The sequence below is a fragment of the Oncorhynchus nerka genome, linkage group LG24, assembly GCF_034236695.1.
Source record: "Oncorhynchus nerka isolate Pitt River linkage group LG24, Oner_Uvic_2.0, whole genome shotgun sequence".
NCBI lineage: Eukaryota > Metazoa > Chordata > Actinopteri > Salmoniformes > Salmonidae > Oncorhynchus > Oncorhynchus nerka.
Window position 1 is genome coordinate 52,015,440 of NC_088419.1, and position 27,336 is coordinate 52,042,775.

At 42.3% G+C, this 27,336-nt stretch overlaps 1 protein-coding gene across 1 annotated transcript in view; it reads left to right on the forward strand.

The window, feature by feature from the left end:
- LOC115108124 (rab GTPase-activating protein 1-like) overlaps positions 1 to 27,336 on the forward strand; it is a 159,670-nt gene that overhangs the window by 15,072 nt on the left and 117,262 nt on the right. Inside the window, exons 4-10 of the mRNA XM_029632116.2 lie at positions 11,059 to 11,275; positions 12,875 to 13,049; positions 14,736 to 14,896; positions 15,131 to 15,241; positions 18,500 to 18,566; positions 18,822 to 18,924; positions 21,696 to 21,862. Of these exons, the coding sequence (XP_029487976.1) occupies positions 11,059 to 11,275; positions 12,875 to 13,049; positions 14,736 to 14,896; positions 15,131 to 15,241; positions 18,500 to 18,566; positions 18,822 to 18,924; positions 21,696 to 21,862 (1,001 nt within the window). The remainder of the gene's footprint in view (positions 1 to 11,058; positions 11,276 to 12,874; positions 13,050 to 14,735; positions 14,897 to 15,130; positions 15,242 to 18,499; positions 18,567 to 18,821; positions 18,925 to 21,695; positions 21,863 to 27,336) is intronic.

Genomic DNA, 27,336 nt, shown 5'->3' on the forward strand with positions numbered 1-27,336 from the left:
CGGATGGGAAGGATATACTCCAAACACCCGAACAGGCCCTCATCCCCGTCATTCGCTGGAGAAGGAAACTGAGATTTTGCAGAAAGAGATCAGGGTGCCTTGTGATTATCAGGTGACGAGTGGCTAATCTGCCTTTGCCCTCCGTACTGCTATCTGACGTTCAATCGCTGGAAAATAAATGGGACAAACTGAAACCACGTACATCCTACCAACGGGACATTTAGAAACCGTAATATCTTATGTTTCAGTGAGTCGTGGCTGAACGACGACATTAATAACATACAGCTGGCGAGTTATATACTATCGGCAGGATAGAACAGCAGCCTCTGGTAAGACATGGGCGGGGGCCTATGCATATTTGTAAACAACTGGTGTATGATATCTAAGCAGGTCTCGAGGTCTTGCTCACTTGAGGTAGTGTGGTCTACAGCTTATCATGAGATACTCTATCTACCTAGAGTTTTCATCTGTATTTTCTGTAGCTGTCTATAAACCACCACAGACCGGTGCTGGCACTAAAACCGCACACTAAATGAGCTGTATACCGCCACCGCCATAAGCCGCTTCTAGCGGCCGAGGCTTTAATGCAGGGTAACTTAAATCAGTTTAACCTAATTTATTGTCAGCATGTTAGGAAAATAACTCTAGACCACCTTTACTCCACACACAGAGATGCGTACAAAGCTCTCCCTCGCCCTCCATTTGGTAAATCGGACCAAAATTCTATCCTTTACAAGCTAAAATTAAAGTAGGAAGCACCACAGACTCGCTCTTTAAGAAAGTGGTCAGATGAAGCAGATGCTAAACTACAGGACTGTTTTGCTATCACAGAATGGAACATGTTCTGGGGATTCTTCCGATGGCATTGAGGAGTACATCACATCAGTCACTGGCTTCATTAATAAGTGCATTGATGACGTCGTCTCCACTGTGACTGTACGTACATACCCCAACCAGAAGCCATGATTTAAAGTCAACATCTGCGCTGAGCTAAAGGGTAGAGCTGCCGCTTTCAAGGAGCGGGACTCTAACCCGCAAGCTTATAAGAAATTCCACTATGCCCTCCGATGAACCATCAAACAGGCAAAGCATCAATACAGGACTAAGATCGAAACGTACTAGACACTACATCCAGTCCAATCCTGTACTCCCTGTTCACTCATGACTGCGCGACTCCAACACCATCATTAAATTTGCCGATGGCACAACATTGGTAGGCCTGATCACCGACGAAGAAGAGACAGCCTATGAGGAGGAGGTCAGAGACCTGGCTGTGTGGTGCAAGGACAACAACCTCTCCCTCAACTTGATCAAGACAAAGGAGATGATTGTGGACTACAGGAAAAGGAGTACCGAGCACACCCCCATTCTCATCGACGGGGCTGTAGTGGAGCAGGTTGAGAGCTTCCAGTTCCTTGGCATCCACATCACCAACAAACTAACAAGGTCCAAGCACACCAAGACAGTTGTGATCAGGGCATGACAAAATCTATTCCCCCTCAGTAGACTGAAAAGATTAGTTAAGGGTCCTCAGATCCTCAAAAGGTTCTACAGCTGCACCATCGAGAGCATCCTGAAGGGGTGCATCACTGCCTGGTATGGCAACTGCTCGGCCTCTACCGCAAGGCACTACAGAGGGTAGTGCGTACGGCCCAGTACATCACCGGGGCCAAGCTTCCTGCCTTCCAGGACCTCTATACCAGGTGGTGTCAGAGGAAGGCCCTAAAAATTGTCAAAGACTCCAGCCACACTAGTCATAGACTGTTCTCTCTGCTACCGCACGACAAGCAGTACTGGAGTGCCAACACTAGGTCCAAGAGGCTCCAAAACAGCTTCTACCCCCAAGCCATAAGACTCCTGAACAGCTAATCTAATGGCTACCCAGACTATTTGCATTGCCCCCCCCCCCTCTCTTCTACACTGCTGCTACTCTCTTATCTATGCAAATTAACTCTACCTACATCTACATATTACCTCGACACCGGCGCCCCCACACATTGACTCTGTACCGGTACCCCCTGTATATAGCCCCGCTATTGTTATTTACTGCTGCTCTTTAATTATTTGTTTTTCTTATCTTGTACTTTTTCTTATTTTATATTTATTTTTTAGATATTTTCTTAACTACATTGTTGGTTAAGGGCTTGTAAGTATTTCACTACGGTCTATAGCTGTTGTATTCGACACGTGACAAATATCATTTGATTTGATTTTTGCGACTGCTCTTGAAGAAATGTCCAAGTTCTTGAAATGTTCCGGATTGACTGACCTTCGTGTCTTAAAGTAATGATGGACTGTCATTTCTCTTTTCTTATTTGAGCTGTTCTTGCCATAATATGGACTTGGTCTTTTACCAAGTATGGCTATCTTCTGTATACCACCCCTACCTTTTCACACACAACTGATTGGCTCAAACGCATTAAGAAGGAAAGAAATTCCACAAATGAACTTTTAACAAGGCACACCTGTTCATCAAAATGCATTCCAGGTGACTACCTCATGAAGCTGGTTGAGAGAATGCCAAGAGTGTGCAAAGCTGTCATCAAGGCAAAGGGTGGCTACTTTGAATAATCTCAAATATAAAGTATATTTAGATTTGTTTCACACTTATTTGGATACTACACGATTCCATATGTGTTATTTCATAGTTTTGTTGTCTTCACTACTATTCCACAATGTAGAAAATAAGTAAAAGGGAAAAACTTTGAATGAGTAGTTCAGTCCAAATTTTGACTGTTACTGTATAGGCTTTTGCTGGCTGCTCTGGTGACCTCAATGTCGAATAACATTTTATCATAGCTACATGATTTGAAGAATAGTTTCACATGCTTTATGTGCAGTAGGTAAAATCAGTAGAAAAGATACACAATGTCATCTTATCATCAATTGTTACTGAGTAGTATCATAGTGTACTGTACTGGCCATACAGACAAGTAGAGGTCAACGTGCACTGGTACTGTGTCACAGGGCTGGCTAACCAAAACACAACCCATCTACAGCAACAGGCTACAAAATACAGTTGCATTGTTATAAGATGCATGTCGTGTATCTATTTGAGAACAAATTCTCTTCTTCAGTCCAATCTGGTGGTGTGCAAGTCAGCAGTGCACTTCCAGGTGCTGCTGTTCTGTCCTCATTGTTTCACATCCTGTTGTTGAGTGAGAAAGCACAGGTTAGACATGACTTCCTCTTTCCACAAGTGGCTTCCTCAGCTACAGAGGACTAGCATTGTGGTTTGTCCTCTGTACAAAAGTACTGTTTTAGTTTTCACTGTTATTTTGTTACATTAACATTTTACATACATGGTACTTTTAAACACAGTATGACATAACAGAAATATAGTTTTTCGATATACACATTAAACATTACATTAGATGTGACAGATTGGGGGAGGAGTGGCCGTATATGTAAAATCAAATTTCATTGCGTTCAATCTCTAAATATTTTGTGTTCCCAAGAAATTTGAGCTCCTGGTTGTAGATGTGTCCATAAACCAGAACACATTTATTTGTTGCTGGGATTTACTGCCCCCCTGCTGCCATGGCAGGTGCTATATCTGAGTGTTTTAAAGCCTTTTCTGTCCTCGGAGTTTGTCATTTTAGGGGATTTGAATCTGGATTAGTTATCCCTGCCCTCAGATCAATTTAACCTCTTAAATGTAGATTTACGTGTAAATAGACCTACCCAACAGTAACTGGTATTCATGTGTAATTACATGATTCTGACATGCCAAAACTTGGTATATTTGGAAAGAAGACCTCTGGTAGATTATGAGGAAATGATCAGAAGATGGATAGGAGTTAGTTCACAAGATCAAGCACACACAAAATAACCTTTTTCTATTTTGAAAGTCATCTTTCATTGACCAGATATACGTGAATTATTGATGACTAGAGCTGGAAATACATCAAATGGCTTCCACAACATGTGAACAATATCAGGAAAAAAAAATGGGATTGATAGACCTAACAACTAGAAATGGGCAGATGTTATAGTAAGTGGTGTCAGGTGTGGACACGGGATGTTGCCAAGTGTCCCTAAACCTCTCCAAAGTGGTACATGTCTGTAAATGAGGTAATCTGTCGTTCTGACCCTGAACAAGGCAGTTAACCCACTGTTCCTAGGCCGTCATTGTAAATAAGAATTTGTTCTTAACCCCCTTGCCTAGTTAAATAATGGTAAAATAAAAAAATCCAGGGTACATTCAAGTGTCGTTTCAACCTCTCCAAAGTGTCAGAATGTGGTAATCGCACTGTTTTTGCACACTGGATGTGCCTAAAAGATATTGTTCACTAAATAAATACATTTCTACAACACCAACTTCTCTCAAAACATTGTGTCGGTGGACATGCAGGGGATATCCATGTGTTTTTTCAACCTCCAAGGTGCCTGGACATTTAGCCTAGGTCCCCTGTTTACAAAAAACATATAAAAGCAACATGTATGTATATACACACACACACACACACACACTACCGTTCAAATGTTTGGGGGGCACTTAGAAATGTCCTTGTTACAATAACATCAAATTGATCAAAGTACAGTGTAGACATTGTTAATGTTGTAAATGATTTTTAAAAATGGAATATCTACTTAGGCGTACAGAGGCCCATTATCAGCAACCATCACTCCTGTGTTCCAATGGCACGTTGTTAGCTAATCCAAGTTTATCATTTTAAAAGGCAAATTGATCATTAGAAAATACTTTTGCAATCATGTTAGCACAGCTGAAAACTGTTGTACTGATTGAAGAAGCAATAAAACTGGCCTTTAGACTAGTTGAGTATCTGGGTTGTGGGTTTGATCACAGGCTCAAAATGGCCAGAAACGTAGGTATTTCTTTTGAAACTCGTCAGTCTATTCTTGATCTGAGAAATGAAGGCTATTCCATGAGAAAAATTGCCAAGAAACTGAAGATCTCATACAACGCTGTGTACTACTCCCTTAACAGAACAGCACAAACTGGCTCTAACCAGAATAGAAAGAGGAGTGGGAGGCCCCGGTGCACAACTGAGCAAGAGGACAAGTACATTAGTGTCTAGTCTGAGAAACCGACTCCTCACAAGTCCTCAACTGGCAGCTTCATTAAAATAGTACCCACAAAACATCAGTCTCAACGCCATCAGTGAAGAGGCAATACCGGATGCTGGCCTTCTAGGCAGAGTTCCTCTGTCCAGTGTCTGTTTTCTTTTGCCCATCTAAATCTTTTTTTATTTTTATTGGAAAGTCTGAGATTTGGCTTTTTCTTTGTAACTCTGCCTAGAAGTCCAGAATCCCGGAGTCGCCTCTTCACTGTTGACTTTGAGACTGGTGTTTTGCACTATATTTCTGATCAATTTGATGTTCTTTTAATGGGATAAGAAATATGCTTTTCTATTAAAAACAAGGACATTTCTAAGTCACCCCAAAAGTGTGCATGCATGCGTGTGTGCGCATGCATGCGTGTGTGCATACAAAAATGTCTTATCAAACACAAACTTGGTTACACAATTGTCCTTCACTAAAAAAGGTGCAAAAATAGAAACAAGTGGAACTATTTATCAAATGGTGTTGGTTTTTACATCCCAGGTGTAGATTATTTAGATTTCACTTTCACCTCAGCTTGTGCATCTTTGAAGCAGTTCCTCTCTGCCAGGAAACAAAAAGCAAACTGACATTTTAGACAGAAGATCTGCCATTCACCCCCCCCCCCCCCCCCCCATGTTTGTGCAGTGCTTGCAGTTCTACCTTCTGTCTTTTGGCATATGTGTTGGATAGTGGCGCTCACCTTGAGTGGGGGGTCTTTTGATTGGTGTGAGGTTGCTTTGGGCCTCCAATTCAGCCATTTCCAACACCAGCTGCTCTTGGAAGGCCAACTGGAAGAGAGGGGTTTGACCTTTTTGCTTTGTCCATCTGCTTGTGGAGAATGAAAACCAGATTTACTGTAGCAATGTCCACAGTGGTAAAAGTCTTATACCACTTCCTGATCTTGTGGAGGCTACCACCAGGTCCTATCTCAAGCATCAGATAGGTCGATACCCACCATGCTGGCATTGTAGTCCTTCACAGAAACAGGAATTGGGCCATTGTTCCCTTTTCACCCTCCTTGAGACATGGTTGTTATTGAATGCCTCATGATGTGTGGTGAGAATGGTTACTTCCCTGGTGTCCCTACACGTTGTGTAAAATAAAACATTTTACTCTCTGGGCTTGTGGTCAATAACGGTAGGTTACAGGCAGACAAATAAACATGCTCATGAGCTGTGGAGTCCTGGCTTTTGGTGTGTATCAACGTATTCCGTGTTTATTTTGTTTATGCTTCACAACGCTAACTGGAATGTAGGTAGCAGCCGTCTTGAAATGAGGTCATTGGCTCGGCCTGCCCTTAAACATTTGTATGCCCATATATGCTAGTAAATCACACTAAAGATTTTAAGGCACAGATCAATAGCCAAGATACTAAACTTTCTGCAGAGACACTGCTTTTGCAGATAGGGGCTACCATTCCCATACCAGGCTATTTTATTCAATTCAATCTAATAGGGTCCCCAAATATGGGGACGCTACATTTAGGAGTATATGCATTGATTTTAATCTGACTCGATTTAAATCTAAACCCACGTGGCGAAATGTGAAAAATCCTGTTAACTCATCATTGATTTGATTTTAATTCTTAATAATAACCCCCATAAATGTTTGTCTAGTGAAGTATTTGCATTTGATCTCAGTGGTTCGTTCTCCTCAAGGGTTTTTACTAGAGGTCGACCAATTATGATTTTTCAATGCCGACACCGATTTATTGGAGGACCCAAAAAAAAGCCGCTACCGATTAATCGGCCGATTTGATAAAAAAAAGGTATTTGTAATAATGACAATTACAACAATACTGAATGAACACTTATTTTAACTTAATATAATACATCAATAAAATCAATTTAGCCTCAAATAAATAATGTTCAATTTGGTTTAAATAATGCAAAGACAAAGTGTTGGAGAAGCAAGTAAAAGTGCAATATGTGCCATGTAAGAAAGCTAACATTTAAGTTCCTTGCTCAGAACTTGAGAACATATGAAAGCTGGTGGTTCCACTTAACAGGAGTCTTCAATATTCCCAGGTAAGAACTTTTAGGCTGTAGTTATTATTGGAATTATAGGACTATTTCTCTCTATACCATTTGTATTTCATTAACCTTTAACTATTGGATGTTCTTATAGGCACTTTAGTATTGCCAGTGTAACATTACAGCTTCTGTCCCTCTCCTCGCTCCTCCCTGGGCTCGAACCAGGAACACAATGACAACAGCCACCCTCGAAGCAGCGTTACCCATGCAGAGCAAGGGGAACAACTACTCCAAGTCTCAGAGCGAGTGACGTTTGAAACGCTATTAGCGCGCACCCCGCTAACTAACTAGCCATTTCACATCGGTTACACCAGCCTAATCTCGGGAGTTGATAGGCTTGAAGTCATAAACAGCTGCTGGCAAACACACAAAAGTGCTGTTTGTAGGAATGCTTATGAGCCTGCTGCTGCCTACCACCTCTGTCAGACTGCTCTATCAAATCATAGACTTAGTTATAACATAATAACACACAGAAATACCAGCCTTAGGTCATTAATATGGCCAAATCCGGAAACCATCATCTCGGAAACAAGACGTTTATTCTTTCAGTGAAATACGGAACCGTAATTGAGATGTGACAATTTCACCTGGTTAATATTGCCTGCTAACCTGGATTTCTTTTAGCTAAATATGCAGGTTTAAAAATATATATTTCTGTGTATTGATTTTAACCCACTGTTCCTAGGCCGTCATTGAAAATAAGAATGTGTTCTTAACTGACTTGCCTAGTTAAATAAAGATTAAATAAAGGTGAAAAAAAAAAAGCCAAATCAGTGTCCAAAAATACCGATTTCCGATGGTTATGATGGCTTGAAATCGGCCCTAATTCCGATTAATCGGTCGACCTCTAGTTTTTACATGACGTGATTTAGCTTCTGTCTCCTGTATTCATTACCCTAGAAAAAATGATCCTCTGTGTTTATTCGTCTGGCAGATAACATACCCCTTTTAAACAATTCAGAGTCCATGATAGATCTAACCCTTGGTTTTCTTCGGCGTAATCTGAGTTTATTCAGATGAGAAATAAGGCCTGGGCCAAAGCAAGGTTAACTGACTCTAGTGGACTTGCAATATTGTAGACAATTGAGAAACAGATATCTCTATTTGAGAAAGCTAAATCAATTTACTTTTTAAGCTCCATCTTTTGTCATCCTTCTAAATTTTGGAAAACAGTAAATGCACTGTACAACGAACTGTACAAGTTCCTCTTCTCTGCCTAAGCAAGTTCTGTCTGACTCTGGTGTCATAACTGAGAAGAATGGGATAAGTTATGCTTTTAATCATCATTTCATCTTGGCAGGCTTTTTATTTGAGTAAAACAGTGGTTTAATTGATCCTGGTCAGTCAATCAACTGCTTTTGTCAGCCTCTAGCTGACTCGACGGTTAACCCATCAACTTCTAGTCAATCTTTGTTTTCATTTCAACAATTTACTATCTGTGATGTGCTAGATGCCTTGCTTAAATCCACTGGGGCTGATATGCTGAATCCATTTTCTTCTGCAGCTCTCTGCCCCTCTGATTGCTGAATCATTAACCTATATTTTTATCTTGATGATTAGATCAGGTACTATCCCCAGGGATTGGAAGGCAGCGCATGTGCTCCCCTTTTCACAAAGCTTTTGACTCTTGTGACCTAAATAATTATTTGTCTATTTCTAAACATTCTTGCCTAGCTAAAATATTAGAATCCTTGATTCATTCTCAGCGAAGAACTCTAATGTTTGAAATGTATTCTAAATAGACATCAGTCAGGTTTTAGACCAGGTGAATGTGTTAATGAATGTTGTGGCTGTTGAACAAGTTGAGGAGACTAAGTAACTTGGTGTTACCTTAGATTGTAAACCGTCATGGTCAAAACATATATATTCAGTGGTTGTAAATATGGGGAAACACATCACTCCACAAAGCAAGTCCTGCAGGCTCTAGTTTTATCTTGATTGTTGTCAAGTCATATGGTCAAGTGCTGCAAAGAAAGACCTAATAAAGCTGCAGCTGGTGCTGCTCTTCATTGTAATCAGAGGGCTAATATTAATACTACCCATGCCAGTCTCTCTTGGTTTAGAGTTGAAGAGACTGACTGGGTCACTTCTTGTTTTTATAAGAAACGTGTTGGATATTCAATTGTTTGCTTTGCCATCTTACACACAGCACTAACACACACACACACACTTACCCCACCAGACATGCCACCAGGGGTCTTTTCACAGTCCCCAGGTCCAGAACAAATTCAAGGAAACGTACAGTATTATACAGAGCCATGAGTGCATGGAAGTCCCTTCCATCTTATAAAGCGCAAGTGAACCGCAAACCTGGTTTAAAAAAATTAAGTAAACCAACTCACGGCACAACGCCTCTCCCCATGTGACCTACTTGTTGTGTGTATGTACTGACATGTACAGTGCATTTGGAAATTATTCTGACCCCTTGACTTCTGCCACATTTTGTTACGTTACAGTGTTGCTGCACAGCTCTTTTCAGGTCTCTCCAGAGATGTTCGATTAGGTTCAAGTCCGGGCTGTTGCTGGGTCCCTCGAGGACATTCAGAGACTTGTCGGAAGCCACTCCTGTGTTGTCTTGGCTGTGTGCTTAGGGTTGTTGCCCCGTTAGAAGGTGAACCTTCACCCCAGTCTGATGCCTTGAGTGCTCTGGAGTAGGATCTCTCTGTACTTTGCTCCGTTAATCTTTCTCTCAATCCTGACTAGTCTCCCAGTCCTTGCTGATATGGAAAAACATCCCCACAGCATGTTGCTGCCACCACCATGCTTCACCATAGGGATAGTGCCAGGTTTCCTCCAGAGGTGACGCTTGGCATTCAGGCCAGAGTTCAATCTTGGTTTCATCAGACCACAGAATCTTGTTTCTCATGGTCCTTTCGGTGCCTTTTGGCAAACTCCATGCAGAACTCTGGAGCTCTGTCAGTGACCATCGGGTTCTTGGTCACCTCCCTGACCAAGGACCTTCTCCCCTGTTGCTCAGTTTGGACAGCTCTAGGGAGAGTCTCGGTAGTTCCAAATTTCTTCCATTTAAGAATGATGGAGGCCACTGTGTTCTTGGGGACCTTCAATGCTGTGGTAATGTTTTTGGTACCCTTCCCCACATCTGTGCCTCAACACAGTTCTGTTTCGGGGCTCTACGGACACTTCTTTCTACCTCATGGCTTGGTTTTTGCTCTGACATGCACAGTCAACTGTGGGACCTTACATAGGCAGGTATATGCCTTCTCAAATCATGTCCAATCAATTGAATTTACCACAAGTGGACTCCAATCAAGGTGTAGAAACATCTGATCAATGGAAACAGGATGCACCTTCGCTCAATTTTGAGTCTCATAGCAAAGGGTCTGAGTACTTATCTAAATAAGGTATTTCTGTTTTTAAATATGATTATAATTGCAAACATTTCTAAACTTGTTTTTTGCTTTGTCATTATGGGGTATTGTGTGTAGATTGAGGGGCAAAAATGATATAAAACATTTTTCAATAAGGCTGTAAATGTAACAACGTGGGCAAAGGGAAGGGGGCTGAATACATTCCAAATGCACAGTATGTAATTAATCTGTAAAAGACACCTTGGGCTCAGTATTATCCCTGATAAAATAAAAGTGAAATACCCGGGAATACATGATATGTAGTGTTTTCTTGATCACAACTATGACAGATCATGAGCTTTAATCCCAGCCCTCAGCCACTCTCAGCCCATCCCACCTATTTTCGTAGACCACCCTCTCTTGATTTCCATTTTCCTCTGTACTACTTTAGCATTAAACTTTGCATCAAGTTACTCTTATCAAAAGCTAAATTATAATAGCATCAAATAATAATTTTGTAAATTCAGGTACCATTTTACTGAGTATTTACCTAGGATTAGGCAACCCATTTATTCCACAGAGCTAACCTTGTCTACCCTATCATTCTAAGCAATAAGTAACCTTTGACCTTTTGTCTGTCTGCCCCTCAGTGGAGTCGGTGTGTCCTCCTGCAGGGCAGAACAGTCCTCCAGTCCAGGAGGAGGACAGTGTTCAGTTCAGTAAGCTGTCCTACCTGGGCTGTACGTGGGTGAAAGCCCCTCGCAGTGAGCCCGAGGCCCTGAGAGCCATGACCACGCTGCGGGCAGAGAGTGCCATCCCAATTCCCATCACCCTCCATGTGCCCAATGTACCCGAGGGCTGCGTCAGGTCAGTCAAATAGAGACTCTACTATGTGAAGTGTGTGTGTGTGTGTGGTCACTGTGGGTAGAGCGTAGCAACTCTGTCATGTTTAACCCTCTGTGCTCAACATGTGTCAGATCAGTTATCACATGCACCAATATACTGCACCACTGCAGTGTATATATGAATGTGTTCTATTTTCTTGAGCTCTGGGGCATTTCTCCTGAAATAACAGACCTAAACGAAATCCTTCAAGAACATATGCTTGCAACTAGGCATGGGTGGTATCCAGATTTTCATAAAGTTATACCGTCCTTTTTTCATCCCGGGATTTATGGTATTACCGACATAGCACACAAGGGGCGCTAAAAATGTGAGGAAAGACTATTAGGCCCCTTATTACAAGAATGCTAATAAGATTTGCGCAAAGTAATAGTGAAATGTTAATGAGCGAAAACAAACACAACTAATTGCAAAGACAGGCAAATCCCAACATAGCTAGTAGCTACCAAATGTCATTTTCGGTGAGTGTGGACATTTACAAGCAAAAGTGAATGAGAGAAATTGTGCAAATGAACAAAGTTTTGATGCATGCTATTCTGAAGGAAGAGCTTGTATACCTGGAACGGATGGGAGAAGAACAGAAGAGGAGAAAAAACACTAGTAGGAAGCACAGTTGGAAAAAAAGGCAACTGTACAGAACTCTTCCAGAGCTTTTTGACTGCTAGCAGGAAGCCATTATAAGATATCTGGGGGCAAACATTTAGCAGTGAATTGCAAACAGGTGAAACTTTATCACCTCATGTGCGCTGCACAACGGAGACTCACCGACAGATATTGAACACTCCTGCTTTCTCCCGTTGTGCTATTTACAAACAAATGTGACTGGCTCCACTGTTCTGAGGAACAGTAAGCTTCATAATGGAAAATCATTTAAAACCTTTTTATTTAACTAGGCAAGTCAGTTAAGAACAAATTCTTACGTACAATGACGGCCTTCCCCGGCCAAATCCGGACGACGCTGGGCCAATTGTGCGCCGCCCTATGGGACTCCCAATCATGCAGCCTGGATTCGAACCAGGGACTGCAGTGATATGCAATGCCTTATACCGCTGCGCCACTCGGGAGCCCCAACTGGAGATCGGAAGTCAGCTTGCAGGCCCTGGGCCACCACAGTCGTTGCCAGAAAGAGGAAATTAAATAATGAACCATGTGGTTATGAAATCTCTTTCTTATTGCTTTTGCCAGATGAGAAGCTCACACGTCATTTGTGGGAAATAATATGACTGATTACATCAGAGGAAATTAGTACAAAAATAAAATACACTAACGTCAATGTGTATGAGTCTTAGCTTAACTAAACAACTTCTAACTCCTACCGTACACACTTATGGAGAGCTCAGAGATTTTGATTGTTCTAAAAACTTTGTGGGGACTATCCCAGATAAAGAAAAGCAGTAGCACTCAGATCTTTGCCAAAATGTCAACCAATTGTATGTCCCTGTTAATGTCACTATATTAAGCACAATCCTTTTTCTAAGATCTATAGGTACGATTGTTTTTGCAATGAACATTTCAATAGGATTTGCCAGGCTTAATGACTTGAAGTCGTCTCCCATGCCTCAGGATCGTGGACCAGGCATCGGGCACGGAGATCGCTTCTTTCCCCATCTACAAGGTGCTGTTCTGCTCCCGGGGTCGCGAGGGCTCCATCGAGAGCGACTGCTTCTCCTTCACTGAGAGCTACCGTAGCTCTGAGGATTTTCAGATCCACGTCTTCTCCTGCCATATCAAGGAAGCTGTGAGTCACTAATCTATTTATTGTCTGGATAATCATTATTGGTACAGGGAGCAATATACAGTAATGGTGTAAACATACACTTGATTTGGAGGTAGTCAAGATGGCGACTGAGGTAGTCAGGGGAAGGTGATCCGTTTGGCATTCCCTCTCTTTACTAAAATATGCCTCTTAATAAGGAAAGAACTCGACTTCAAAGTTAAGAAATAACTGAAACATTATGTATGCAACTGCATGTTATGGCAAATACTAGATCGAGAAATAAAGACAAACAAACACGGCGATAAACACAGTGAAACAAGGCGACCATGGACCAAGTAGCTGACGACTCGACTAAAGTGAGTTTGGAGACACTAACAGAAATTCACTGGCAATGAGAAACTAATGCAGATGAAGAAAATATCCAACGATGGGTCATAAATCTATAATGCTGATGCAAACTTATTTGAAAACATTTATATTAATCAAATGAGTCTCCCAAGATACAAATAACTCTTATTAGAAGGGTACAGGACTAAAATACAGTTTTAAGTATGTCAGTTGACCGTGAAGGCAATCATACTACCAACTATCACTGTCTGGCGCTCAGAAGTAACGAATACTATGTACACGTTGGAATTGACTAATATTTGGAGGCTTAAAAACCGGATCTCGTAAAATATACTTAATCGAGCTAATCGGATTGATTATTTTCTGGGATCTGTTTCTATTGTGCCAAAAGTTAAGGAAAAAAAGGGCAAACTTAGAAGATCTGAAAAACTATGATCAGTCAATGGGAAATATCATTATACTCTTTTTGGGCAATATCAGTAGAAGTGTTAAAAATAGGGAGGTTCAGGACCCTCGTAAAACAGGGTGGGTTGCACCAACATGGATTAACTCTTAAACTGGGTTAAATCAAGTTTTATCTATTAATTTTGTTGCACCAAATTTTAAACCTAGTTTTAAATTAATCCTAGTTCAATTAAATCCTTCCTCTAATCTAAGTTTAGTTTTCACTTTAAACCTAGATAAATTTTAAGCCTGTTTCTCAAAGATTATTATTTTTATTTTTTTAATATAGGGTGGGTTGCACCACCATGGTTTTAAATTAAACTAGGATTTAGCGCCAGTCTAGGTTTTGTAAAGCTAGGTTAATAATTCATCAGAGATGTGTTGCACCACATTATCATAAATTGATTTATCCAGATTTAAAATGAACAGTTTTAAACTGCGATTAGTGACATGTTACACCCTTCGTGAGTTGAAAACAAAGTAGCTAGCCTACTTGACAATTGAAGCCACGAAGTTGCTGTTCCTTGATAAAATAATAACAAAGTAACGTTAGAACTACTGCAATTCCATCATGAAAGGTTCTCATGGGTTGGCTGATTTGAAATAAAATCTGTTATTTGCCAGTACTAGACAGAAAACTAATTAGTTAGCTACTGTAGCTAGCTAGTTCATAAACCAAGCTAGCTAGCGTACATTATTATTATTATTATTATTATTATTGTCATTGCTTAACTTTAATTAGCCCTTTTTTGTTTGTCTGCTTGCCACCTGAACATGGCACGTCAAAGAAGTACACATTTATCCACTTATGAAAAAAAAAAAAATGTCGGAGTGAAAAGACAACCTTCTATTCTAATAGACTATTAAGCACAATTCTATATTCTCTTTTTCCCTCCTCTCCCGCTCTTCCTTCAGGTGAGCCGGATCCTGTACAGTTTCTCCACAGCGTTCCGCCGCTCCTCCAAGCCAGCCCCTGACGTGAGGGACTCGGCCCTGCTCCTCTCCCCCGACAGTGACCTCTTCAGCTTCACAGTCTCACTGGAGGTGCGGGAGGACGACAGCAAGGGAAACTATAGGTCAGCATGAAGCCACTAAATGCGCTTACACACACACACACACACACACACACACACACACTTATGCATGCTATGGGGTGAAAGCACTCACTCACTCACTCACTCACTCACACTCACTCACTCACTCACTCACTCACTCACTCACTCACTCACTCACTCACTCACTCACTCACTCACTCACTCACTCACACACTTTAACAGACCTTTAAGCCAACAACCTACTCCTCTCCTCAGCCCAGTTCCCAAGGACCGGGACAAGTTCTACTTCAAGCTGCGGCAGGGCGTGCAGAAGAAGGTGGTGGTCATGGTCCAGCAGATGAGCAACCAAGAGCTGGGCATTGAGAGGTGAGGGGCTACTGCCTATTTGACCCTTCTGTAAGGCCTTCTGAGCTGCATACACTAGACAGCACCACTGTCCTATACTGTAGCATGCTGTTCTTGATATGCACAAGAACACACAACCCCTCTGGGTCATATTGGTAAGTACAAGAGGGAGACTGTGGTAAAGCTTGACTTAAGAAAATATTATGCAATAGACCCCCACATTTTTTTAGGTTGAATGTCTTTTTCATGCTGAGTCATTGGAAATGAAACAATGAAGATAAGATCAGCTAACACATAGTCATTTGAGAATTGCACAGTGAAGAGCCGGAAGAGCGATTGTCCTCATTTCACTCTATGCTAGTCTAGGATAAAGTCATTGTGATGTGAGTATGTTTACAGGTTTAGACTGTGTAGCAGTTTAGCTTCCTTGCTCGAACAGTAACAGCTTCCTTTGTGTCAGTCTGTTTTGTGTCTTCTGAAAGGCATTTAATTACTTAGTTACAGTTCATTTGGAAAGTATTCAGACCCCTTGGCTCCTTCCACATTTAGTTACATTACAGCCTTATTCTGAAATGGATTAAATGGCTTTTTCCCCCCTCCTCAATCTACACACAATACCCAAAAAATGATAAAGCAAAAACTGTTTTGTAGACATTTTTGCTAATGTATTACAAATAATAAAAAAAACTCACATTCAGCTCTCACTGTATTTAGCAGAGGTACATTTGTGTACATTTTCGTACTGGTCCCCCGTGGGAAACTAACCCACAACCATGGCACTGCGTGCTCTACCAACGGAGCCACACGGGTCCAGGCAGACGCCTTACATCCTATTTTTTTAGTTTCAACCGTCTTTTTTTTTATGTTCATATCTCCTTTAAGCAGTGACTGTGTGTCATGCTGCCTACTCGTTTTGCTCAAGTGGCTTACCTAAACAAAAATTGTGTGTGTGTGTGTGTGTGTTGTCATGTCAGTTGCTATAAATGACATTTTATTTGTCACATGCTCCATAAAACTAACGTGTAAAACTAACAGTGGGAATGATTACTAATTGGCCCTTCCCAGTAATGCAGAAAAATTGAACAATTATAACACAAGGAATAAATTAATAATGAGAATTGATAACTTTGCTTTATGCACAAGTCCATGTGCAGGGGTACGAAAGGCAATATGTAAATGTTTCATTAGCTGAAATAAAAGATCCCAGAAATGTTCCATACGCACAAAAAGCTTATTTCTCTCAAATATTGTGCACACATTTGTTTACATCCCTTTTAGTGAGCATTTCTTTGCCAGGATAATCCATCCACCTGACAGGTGTGGCATATCAAGAGGCTGATTAAACAGCATGATCATTACACAGGTGCACCTTGTGCTAGGGACAATAAAAGGCCACTCTAAAATGTGCTGTTTTGTCACACAACACAATGCCACAGATGTCTCAAGTTTTGAGGGAGCGTGCAGTTGGCATGCTGACTGCAGGAATGCCCACCAGAGCTGTTGCCAGAGAATTTGATGTTAATTTCACTACCATAAGCCGCTTCCAACGTCGTTTTAGAGATTTTGGCAGAATGCTCTCGATGGTGTAGCTGTAGAACTTCTTGAGGACCCTTGACAAATCTTTTCAGCCTCCTGAGGAGGAAGAGGCGTCGTGCCCTCTGCACATATGTGCCATGATAATTCCTTAGTGATGTGGACACTGAGTAACTTGAAGCTCTCGATCTGCTCCACTACGGCCCCGTCGACGTGGCTGGGGGCGTGCTTGGCCCTCCGTTTCCTGTAGTCCACGATCAGCTCCTTTGTCTTGCTGACATTGAGGGAGAGGTTCTTGTCCTGGCACCACACTGCCAGGTCTCTGACGACCTTCCTTGTAGACTGTCTCATCATCTTCGTGAAACGTTATGGTGTTGGAGTCGTGCACGGCCATGCAGTCGTGGGTGAACAGGGACTACAGGCCGACTGGGCATGCTCCCATGAGGGGCACCCGTGTTGAGGGTCAGTGTGGCAGATGGCATTGCCTACCCTCACCACCCGGGGGCGACCCGTCAGGAAGTCCTGGATCCAGTTGCAGAGGGAGGTGTTCAATCCCAGGGTCCTGAGCTTAGTGATGGGCTTGGAGGTTACTATGGTGCTGTAGTCTATGAACAGCTTTCTCACATAGGCTTTCCATTTGTCCAAGTGGGAAAGGGATGTGTGGAGTGCAGTAGAGCTGGCATCGTCTGTGGATTCCGTCATGCGAATTGGAGTGGGCCCAGGGTGTCTGGGATGATGGTGCTGATGTGAGTCGTCACCAGCGTTTCAAAGCATTTCATAGCTATATGAGTGCTACAGGCGATAGTCCTTTAGACAGGTTACCATGACATTCTTGGGCACTATGGTGGTCTGCTTGAAACATGTAGGTGTTAGACTTGGTCAGGGAGAGGTTGGAAATGTCAGTGAAGACACTTGCCAGCTGGTCAGCGCATGCTCTGAGTACTCGTCCTGTTAATCCGTCTGACCCTGAAGCCATAGTGAATCATTTTTTGGTTTAATTGAACCTTTATTTAATTAGGCAAGTCGGGTAATAACACATTCTTATTTATAATGACGGCCTACACCGGCCAAACCCGGACGAGTCTATGGGACTCGCAATCACGGCCAGTTGTGATGGTCTGGATTCGATCCAGGGTGTCTGTAGTGATGCTTCAAGCACTCGGAGTCCAATAATAGTTGCTCGCACGAGTAAGTCATGCCTTCTTACATCAGTAATGTCATGTGTAGGAAAGTTCTAGGTCAACCTTATGAAGGAGGGGGGAAATCAAATCTCTTCAGATGAGTATCTTTGTTCTGTGGAAGCATAATAAATGGTTTATATTCTTATGAAGTAGTGATTCTCAGCGCAACCACTTGATGGCGCACCTATCATAAGAAACAGGCACATAGTGGTCCCTGTCTCCAAGTGATATTGATATTGGCACTGCTTTGCTGTAGTTCATTTTGGATTCTTTGAATTTATAAATAGACCCATGCATATTCACCCACACCAGCATTCGACTAGAGTCTTCAGAATTGGGTCACTGTAACAAAATATACCTGTAGCTTTGCTACTGCCACGCTGATGGAGAATTTTTTAAATTATTTGATTTTATTCAATTACGAGTCTCTCAGCAAATGCCTTTTGTCTTTTATAAGGAATCCAAATTCTGCCAAAACCCAAACTTTGGGTTTTAAGAAATGATGAAAGGTGAGTTGCAGTGCCCCCTTGAGCCATTGGCCCTGACCTGTGTTCCTCTCCCTCAGGTGTTTTGGGATGTTGCTGAGCCCAGGGCAGAAGGTTCGGAACAGTGACATGCATCTTCTAGACATGGTGAGCAGCAATCACGGTGGTTTCCTTTATTCACATAACCAGGTTCCAGAACAGCACTCCCATGTCTATGTACTGACCTATCACTATGAGACTAGTTATTTAGTCTTTCGTTGACTTTAGTGTACTCTTTATTGGACAGGTTAAACAGAGTTGAATTGGAAATCGATTCTTTGGCTTTTGGTTGTAATGGCTTTGTCGTTTTGAGGCCTGTTGACCGTGATTGTATGTCATTGCCCTGTTTGTGCCTATGTGAAGGAGTCCATGGGGAAGAGCTCGGATGGAAAGTCGTATGTGATCACGGGCACATGGAACCCCAACATGGCTGCCTTCCAGGTGCTGAATGAAGACACACCTAAAGGTGAGAACCATCCCTCAACCCTGTCACCAGCCTATCTTACTTACGCATGCCATTGTCAACCAGCCTGACACACCAGCATACTTTAGCATGTCATTGCCAACCAGCATTTTCTGACTCTCTTTCATCAATTCTAATGGTCATCTGCCTAATAAAGCAGAAAACAACACAAATTGAAGCTCCTATACTATTATAGTGTTTATCTTACTATTTTCATCTGAGAAGATGGATGGCTGAGATGGCAAATTAAAGCCTAATTTCTGATATTGACAGGGGGAAGGCACTTATTTGCTTTAGTTTTTTCTGCTATAGACCCTGCAAACAATAATGAGTTGTTAGGATGTCCTGGGACGTCACTAAATAGTCGCCTTAAGTCGTCACGATTGTTGTAATGGTTCCCTGGAGGTTTTGTGTAGGTCCTGGGGACTTCTCCGAGGACGTTTTTAGGAGTTCCTTAGGATGTTGTCTAATGGTCCCCTGGAGGTTTTGTCTAGTTCCTGTCGCGTGATGTTCCCAAGGGAATGTTCTCTGGGGTCCTGTGTGTAGTTCCCTGCAAGTTCCCAGGACATCATTGAGGACCATGTCGGGACCTTTTTTAGAATGTTTTCAGGACCATCATGCCACATCCTAAGGATTAGTAAAATGAACGTCCTGACATGGTCCTCAGTGATGTCCCGGGAATGTACATTGAACTAGACCAGGGTCCCCCCAGAGAACGTTCCCTTGGGACCAACACTCGACTTTCTTAGAATGTTCTCAGAGCGTCAGTGGGATAACGTCGCACCGAAACCCTTACGGTACCTAATGGGAACGTCACAATGTCCTCAGGACGTCCCCCGTTTGCTAGGGAAAGCCTATTAGATTAGCAACATTGTGGTTGTGCTCTAGGATTGGTTTAGAGCGCGAGCAGTGTTCAACCTCAGTGGTTAACAGGGTCAGAGACTGAGGAAAGTGGATGTGGAAGACTACTGGTGCTGAGCTTTTCATTTGTGCTAATTGTAGCTAATGGCCCTGTCCATGTGGTCCCAGACTCGACCTATATAGCTAGCACCTTTTTTATTTGTAATGATTTTTTTTGTACTCAACCAACACAGGACATTTATTTTAAAGGCATTTCAAGTGACTTAAAATTGTGGTAACATTTCTTACTTTGAACAGTCACAAAATAGGCACACTGCCTCTAACATTTGATACCAGCTATTCCCTAAGATGTGCAAAATAAATGATATATGCCCCAAACCAAATTGGCTGTCTGAAAACATGGGTGGTTTGGACACCTTTTCATATATCAGGTCCCAGTGTAATGCACAGTAAGACGCTGTCAAGCGCTGCAAGACCTCGCCTCACTGAACTCATTATATCAAACAAATTAGCAGCGCTGCAGAGTTGCTGACTCGGAAGTCAGGAAAGTTTGACTTAAACCTATATGGCAGCTTGTCAAAGCAACCCAGCTCAGGGGAGTTAGGTAGTCTAAACTACAATGCCACGATTCCTCCACAAAGGAAACAAACCATTCACTAGTAGAAAAGTAGGTAGTTGTGATAACTGGCTTCCAGAACATGCATGTAAACATTGGATATTACTGTTTGTGTAAATAATAAACCAGAGCCAGAACATTTAGTAATTATCCGTATAGATTTTAACTGATCTATACGGGTCATATACATATATATACATATACTGTAGCTAATGGTTTTTGAAATGTAAAGCTATATGCAATGGAAGACTTCCCACAAAACATGAACATTATTTGTTACTTATACAAAAACAGCCTTCTACCATAGACTCAAGACTCTGATTCTACAGTATTAAACCACACAGCGTACTTCATGTCAAAACTGGGAGAGAGAAGACTTCTAAAAACAATGGCCCTAGCGGTCTCAACTAAACAAATCCTTCTTTGTTGTCAGCGATTTGGCACGCAGGGAAAGTAGTCCTGTGTTATCGGAAGCTTGAAGGGATGCCGTTTCCTAAAACATCTTTCTAAACCAACATGCTATGCTTGACTTTTATCATAATTGGAATCTATTTTTAGGCCATCCTTTACAAGGCAGTTTTGTAGACTTTTTTTTTCCCTCCCCCCTGGTTAATTACAATAATAAAACCTTCTCACTGTGAAATGGGTTATTTTCCCCTCCGTTTCATAGCTCGGCGATTGCTATCTGTGTGCTTATTTTTCTCCCAATCCGTTTTTTTCAACCCCAAAAATTGGATGTTGCAAGATCTGTTACCCCGGACGTAACTTTTTCACTTGGATGAGGCTGGTGGTACTAGAGGACAGCTTAGATTTATGCTGCACTACATTGCGATATATTACACACAGCTTGTCTCATGCTGTGACTTGGAATGCGGTTTCTTAGATTCAAAATAATTTGTAGATATTTAAAGATTCTGAGTTTCTTGGTTGTAGTTATATGACTCTGGTTTTAAATTGGTCCGCTGTCTCTTTCTCTGGGAAGGGTGAGGTAAGAGAATAGGTGTGCTGCTGTCGCTAGTTTGACAGCTGGTGGTCGTGGTGGAATCCAAGCCCTCTGAGGAGTACACGTTTGGTCTACCTAATTAAAACAGCAGGCAATATATTTTCTCTGCGTTCTATAAACATACAATTAAATCAAGCTAATAGCCTACCATTTCACTTTGTCCACTTAGTGTGTCAACCCGCAACGCCCACTTTAACCCAGACAGATACAGTATACATTCTGGAACTGCTGTTGGCACTACAAACACCCCCTCCAGTGTGTGACCTTGTCCTCTCTGTGGTGGTCTCTCTCCAGATAAGCAGGTGTACATGACCGTCGCGGTGGACCTGGTGGTGACTGAGGTGGTGGAGCCGGTGCGCTTCCTGCTGGAAACCATGGTGCGCGTCTACCCGGCCAATGAGCGCTTCTGGTACTTTAGCCGCAAGGCCTTTAGCGAGACCTTCTACCTCAAACTCAAACAGGTAAATAAATGGCCAGTTAATAATGAATAAATATCCCAAATATCTCAACCTCCATCACACACGTAATAAATATCCCAACCTATACCTCATCGCACACGTAATAAATATCCCAACTTTTACATCAATACACACGTAATAAATAGCCCAACAATACAAAAGGGGATTCTGGTTCTTTTATAGGAGGTATGTTGTATATTCTGCTTACTAGCTCTCAAAAGGCCATTTGGTGCCCAATTTGCTAGGGCATAAAGGCCATTAACCAACCTAGGCAAATTTGATTTGAAAACCGAAAAACCGTACCGATTCTGTTAAGAAAAACACAAGTGTATGTAAATGTACATAAATAAATAGCCTACCCTGTCCAAGTGTAGGTGATTAACTTATGCGTATTGTCTACAGTCTCATGTTCAGACCTATGCTCAAATCAAATACATTTTTATTGGTCACCTACACATGGTTAGCAGATGTTAATGCGAGTGTAGCGAAATGCTTGTGCTTCTAGTTCCAACAATGCAGTAATATCTAACAAGTAATCTAATAAATTCATAACTACTACCTTTTACACACATGTAAGGGGTGAATAAGAATATGTACATATAAATATATGGATGAGCGATGGCTGTGCGGGGTAGGCAAGATGCAGTAGATGGTATAGAGCATTATATACATGAGATGAGTGTTGTAGGATATGTAAACATTATTAAAGTGGTGTTATTTAAGGTGACTATAGTGATACCTTTTTAAGTCCATCTAATAAAGTGGCCAGAGATTTGAGTCTGTATGTTGACAGCAGCCTTTCTATGTTAGGGATGGCTGTTTAATAACAGTCTGATGGCCTTGAGATAGAAGCTGTTTTTCAGTCTCTCCGTGCCCGCTTTGATGCACCTGTACTGACCTCGCCTTCTGGATGATAGCTGGGTGAACAGGCAGTGGCTCGGTTGGTTGTTGTCCTTGATGATCTTTTTGGCCTTCCTGTGACATCGGGTTTTGTAGGTGGCCTGGAGAGCAGGTAGTTTGCCCCCGGTGATGCGTTGTGCAGATGTGCTCCCTCTGCTGTTTCCTGAAGTCCACGATCATGTCATTTGTTTTGTTGACGTTGAGTGAGAGGTTATTTTCCTGACACCACACTCCAAGGGCACTCACCTCCTCCCTGTAGGCCGTCTCGTCGTTGTTGGTAATCAAGCCTACCACTGTTTTGTCATCTGCAAACTTGATGATTTGAGTTGGAAGCGTGCATGGCCACGCAGTCATGGGTCAATAGCGAGTACAGGAGAGGGCTGCGAACGCACCCTTGTGGGGCCCCAGTGTTTATGATCAGTAGGGTGGAGATGTTGTTTCCTACCTTCACCACCTGGGGTGACCCGTCAGTAAGTCCAGGACCCAGTTGCACAGGGCGGGGTCGAGACCCAGGGTCTCGAGCTTAGTGGCGAGTTTGGAGGGTACTATGGTGTTAAATGCTGAACTGTAGTCAACTAACAGCATTTTTACATAGGTATTCCTTTTGTCCAGATGGTATAGGGCAGTGTGATGGCGATTGCATCGTCAGTGGTAAGCAAATTGGAGTGGGACGGAGGTGATATGATCCTTAACCAGCCTCTCAAAGTACTTCATGATGACAGAAGTGAGTGCAAAGGGGGCGATAGTCATTTAGTTTAGTTACTTTAGCTTTCTTGGGAACAGGAACAATGGTGGCCATCTTGAAGCATGTGGGGACAACAGACTGGGATAGGGATTAATTGAATATGTCTGTAAACACACCAGCCAGCTGGTCTGCGCATGCTCTGAGGACGTGGCTAGGGATGCCGTCTGGGCCGACATGAGGTGCATGAAAATGTAGCCAAACCTTTAATGAGACTTTTAATTAAATATATACTGTGCCTTTGGAAAATATTTTGTTACGTTACAGGCTTATTCTAAAATGGATCTAAAAAAGAATCCTCAGCATCTACACAAAATACACGATAATGACAAAGTCAAAACAGGTTTTTAGAATTGTTTTCAAATGTATTAAAAATAAAAACAGACCCTTTGCTATGAGACACGAAATTGAGCTCAGGTGCATCCTGTTTCTATTGATTATCCTTGATGTTTCTACAACTTGATTTCTGTATAGCACTTTGACATCGGCTGATGTAAAAAGGGCTTTATAAATGTGATTGATTGGAGTCCACCTGTGGTAAATTCAATTGATTGGACATGATTTTCATGTCAGAACAAAAACCAAGCCAAAGGGTCGAAGGAATTGTCTGTAGAGCTCCAAGACAGAATTGTGCCACGGCACAGATCTGGGGAAGGGTAACAAAACATTTCTGCAGCATTGAAGGTGTCTCAAGAACACAGTGGCCTCCATCATTCTTAAATGGAAAAAGTTTGGAACCACCAAGACTCTTCCTAGAGCTGGCCAAACTGAGCAATCGGGGGAGTAGGGTCTTGGTCAGGGAGGTGACCAAGAACTCTATGGTCACTGACCGAGCTCCAGAGTTCCTCTGTGGAGATAGAACCTTCCAGAAGGAAAACCATCTTTGCAGCACTCCACCAATCAGGCCTTTATGGTAGAGTGGCCAGGTGGAAGCAACTCCTCCGTAAAAGGCACATGACAGCCCACTTTGGACTTTGCCAAAAGGCACCTAAAGACTCTCAGACCATGAGAAACAAGGTTCAATGGTCTGATGAAACCAAGATTGAACTCTTTGGCCTGAATGCCAAGCGTCACATCTGGAGGAAACCTGGCACCATCCCTACGGTGAAGCATGGTGGTGGCAGCGTCATGCTATGGGGATGTTATTCAGGGGCAGGGACAGGGAGACCTGTCAGGATCGAGGCAAAGATGAACGGAGCAAAGTACAGAGGTCCTTGATGAAAACCTGCTACAGAGTGCTCAGGACTTCAGACTTGGGCGAAGGTTCACCTTCCAACAGGACAACGACCCTAAGCACACAGCCAAGCCGACGCAATAGTGTCTTCGGGACAAGTCTCTGAAAGTCCTGGAGTGGCCCAGCCAGAGCCCGGACTTCAACCTGATCGAACATCTCTGGAGAGACTAGAAAATAGCTGTGCAGCAACGCTCCCCATCTAACATGACAGAGCTTGAGGGAATCTGCAGAGAAGAATGGGAGATGCTCCCCAAATACAGGTGTGCCAAGATTGTAGCGTCATATCCAAGAAGACTCGAGGCTGTAATCGCTGTAAAAGGTTCTTCAACAAAGTACTGAGTAAATGTGATAGTTCCGTAAAAAAAATTCTCAAAACCTGTTTTTGCTTTGTAGTTAGGGGGTATTGTATGTAGATAGATTAAAAAAATCCTCAATGTTAGAATAAGGCTGTAATGTAAAACAAAGTGGAAGGTCAAGGGGTCTGAATACTTTCCCGAAGGCACTGTGTATATACATTACCAGTCAACAGTTTGGACACACCTACTCATTCAAGGTTTTCGTTATTTTGACTTTTTTCTACATTGTAGAATAATAGTGAAGACCTCAAAACTATGAAATGGCAAATATGGAATCATGTAGTGACCAAAAAAGTGTTATATAAATCAAATTATATTTTAGATTCTTCAAAGTAGCCACCCCTTTCCTTGATGACAGTTTTGCATACTCTTGGCATTTTCTCAACCAACTTCATGTGGTAGTCACCTGGAATGCATTTCAATTAAGATTTGTGCCTTAACTTAATTTGTGGAATTAATTTCCTTCTTAATGCGTTTGAGCCAATCAATTTAGTTGTGACCAGGTAAGGGTGGTATACAGAAGATAGCACTATTTGGTAAAATACCAAGTCCATATTATGTCAAGAACAGACAGCTCAAGTAAGCAAAGAGAAACAACAGTCCATTATTACTTTAAGACATGAAGGTCAGTCAATGTGAACATTTCCACAACTTTGAAAGTTTCTTCAAGTGCTTTCGCAAATACTATCAAGCGCTATGATGAAACTGGCTCTCATGCGGACTGCCTCAGGAAAGGAAGACCCAGAGTTACCTCCGCTACAGAGGACAAGTTCGTTAGTTACCAGCCTCAGAAATTAGTGTTTAAATAACAGACATCAACTGTTCAGAGGAGACTGTGTAGAAGTAGTCACCCTTTTGCCGCAAGTCATGGATTTTCTTTTAGGGATGCATTACGGCCACACAAGGGGGCATCAATGGACATGACCGTCAATTCGGTTGGGATATTTGAGGCCTGCACACATCCACACCCAATCCCCCCCGAACTCCTCCAATTAAAATGCACGAGAGCGACGACGTTCTCGATGCATTCAATTATCACACCCAGCACACAAGTGCATCCCCGTCCTGTCCGGTCCTTCCGCAGGTGTTTAGAAAATCAAAACAAGCCCCTAAGTCAGTAACATAAGTCCCTTGCCTCCTTGTTTGAAAGGGATTTTTCCTCTCCACTCCAGGCTTTGAATGCGTCCCAAATGGCAGCCTAGTCCCTATATAGTGCACTACCTTTGACCAGGGCCTTGGTCAAAAGAAGTGCACTATTTAGGGACTAGTTTGTAATTGTGGACATTAGCCTTTGTTTCATTGGGAGCCCTAATACGAGGCAGCCACTCATTATCACACTGTAGTAATTAGGGCTCTGCCTGTGTGCCTCTCTATAGTTAGCTCATCAGCAGGCAGCAAAGAATGGCGGCTGCTGTAGTTAAAAGTTAATTAAAAGATAGCCATTCTAGTGTTTACACTAGATTCTAATCCCAGCCACTAGCTCCAGTATTATTTGAGTACGATTTGTATTTGTTCCGGGGGCCTCTCATTAAGGCGTTGAGGAATTAGAGGAGCCGTTGTCGTCGCCCTCTCTGAGCATATTTTGCGCCTTGGCTCACGAGGAGATAGAAAGGGTTTGGTGATTTTGTTACTGGAGGATCCTACCCAAGGTCTAAGTGGTATTATTGCGAAGCTTATTGTGACCCCCTTATTTGTACTACCTAAACCTTAATAAATGCCAATGTTCTCGTATATGTCATGTATGACTGTTGATAGCACTAGCCAGCTATGGTAATGCATTGCCTAGAAATGTGTTAGATGTATAGTCTTCAATTATGGCCCTTGTGCTAAAGTGTTTGATTGGATCCACATGTGCTCACAGAGCAAGGGTTACACACACATATATATTTTATATATATATATATTTAGTGTTAGTGTTGTCATGGATCCACCTCTCACCGCAACTGCTGAGACCAAACAACCCCGGTAGCAACAACAGTGTTACAAAACCCCCAATGTGCAATGTAACAAAGCCCAACTTTAGAAGTGACCTGCATAGGCGAGTGAGCCCAATCTCTCTGTGCTCTGATTGCAGCAGGCTCCCTGTGAACCCTATTACCAGACACTCTGGCCAAAAGCCGTCTGGTGCGATCCTTGGCGCTCTCTGCCGCCGCTCAATTTAATTTCCTCCTGTACGTGTAATTATATTTTTCCGTGGTTCCCCTCGGGTGGTGGCAAAAGGTGAGGCTAACTTTAGACAGATTTT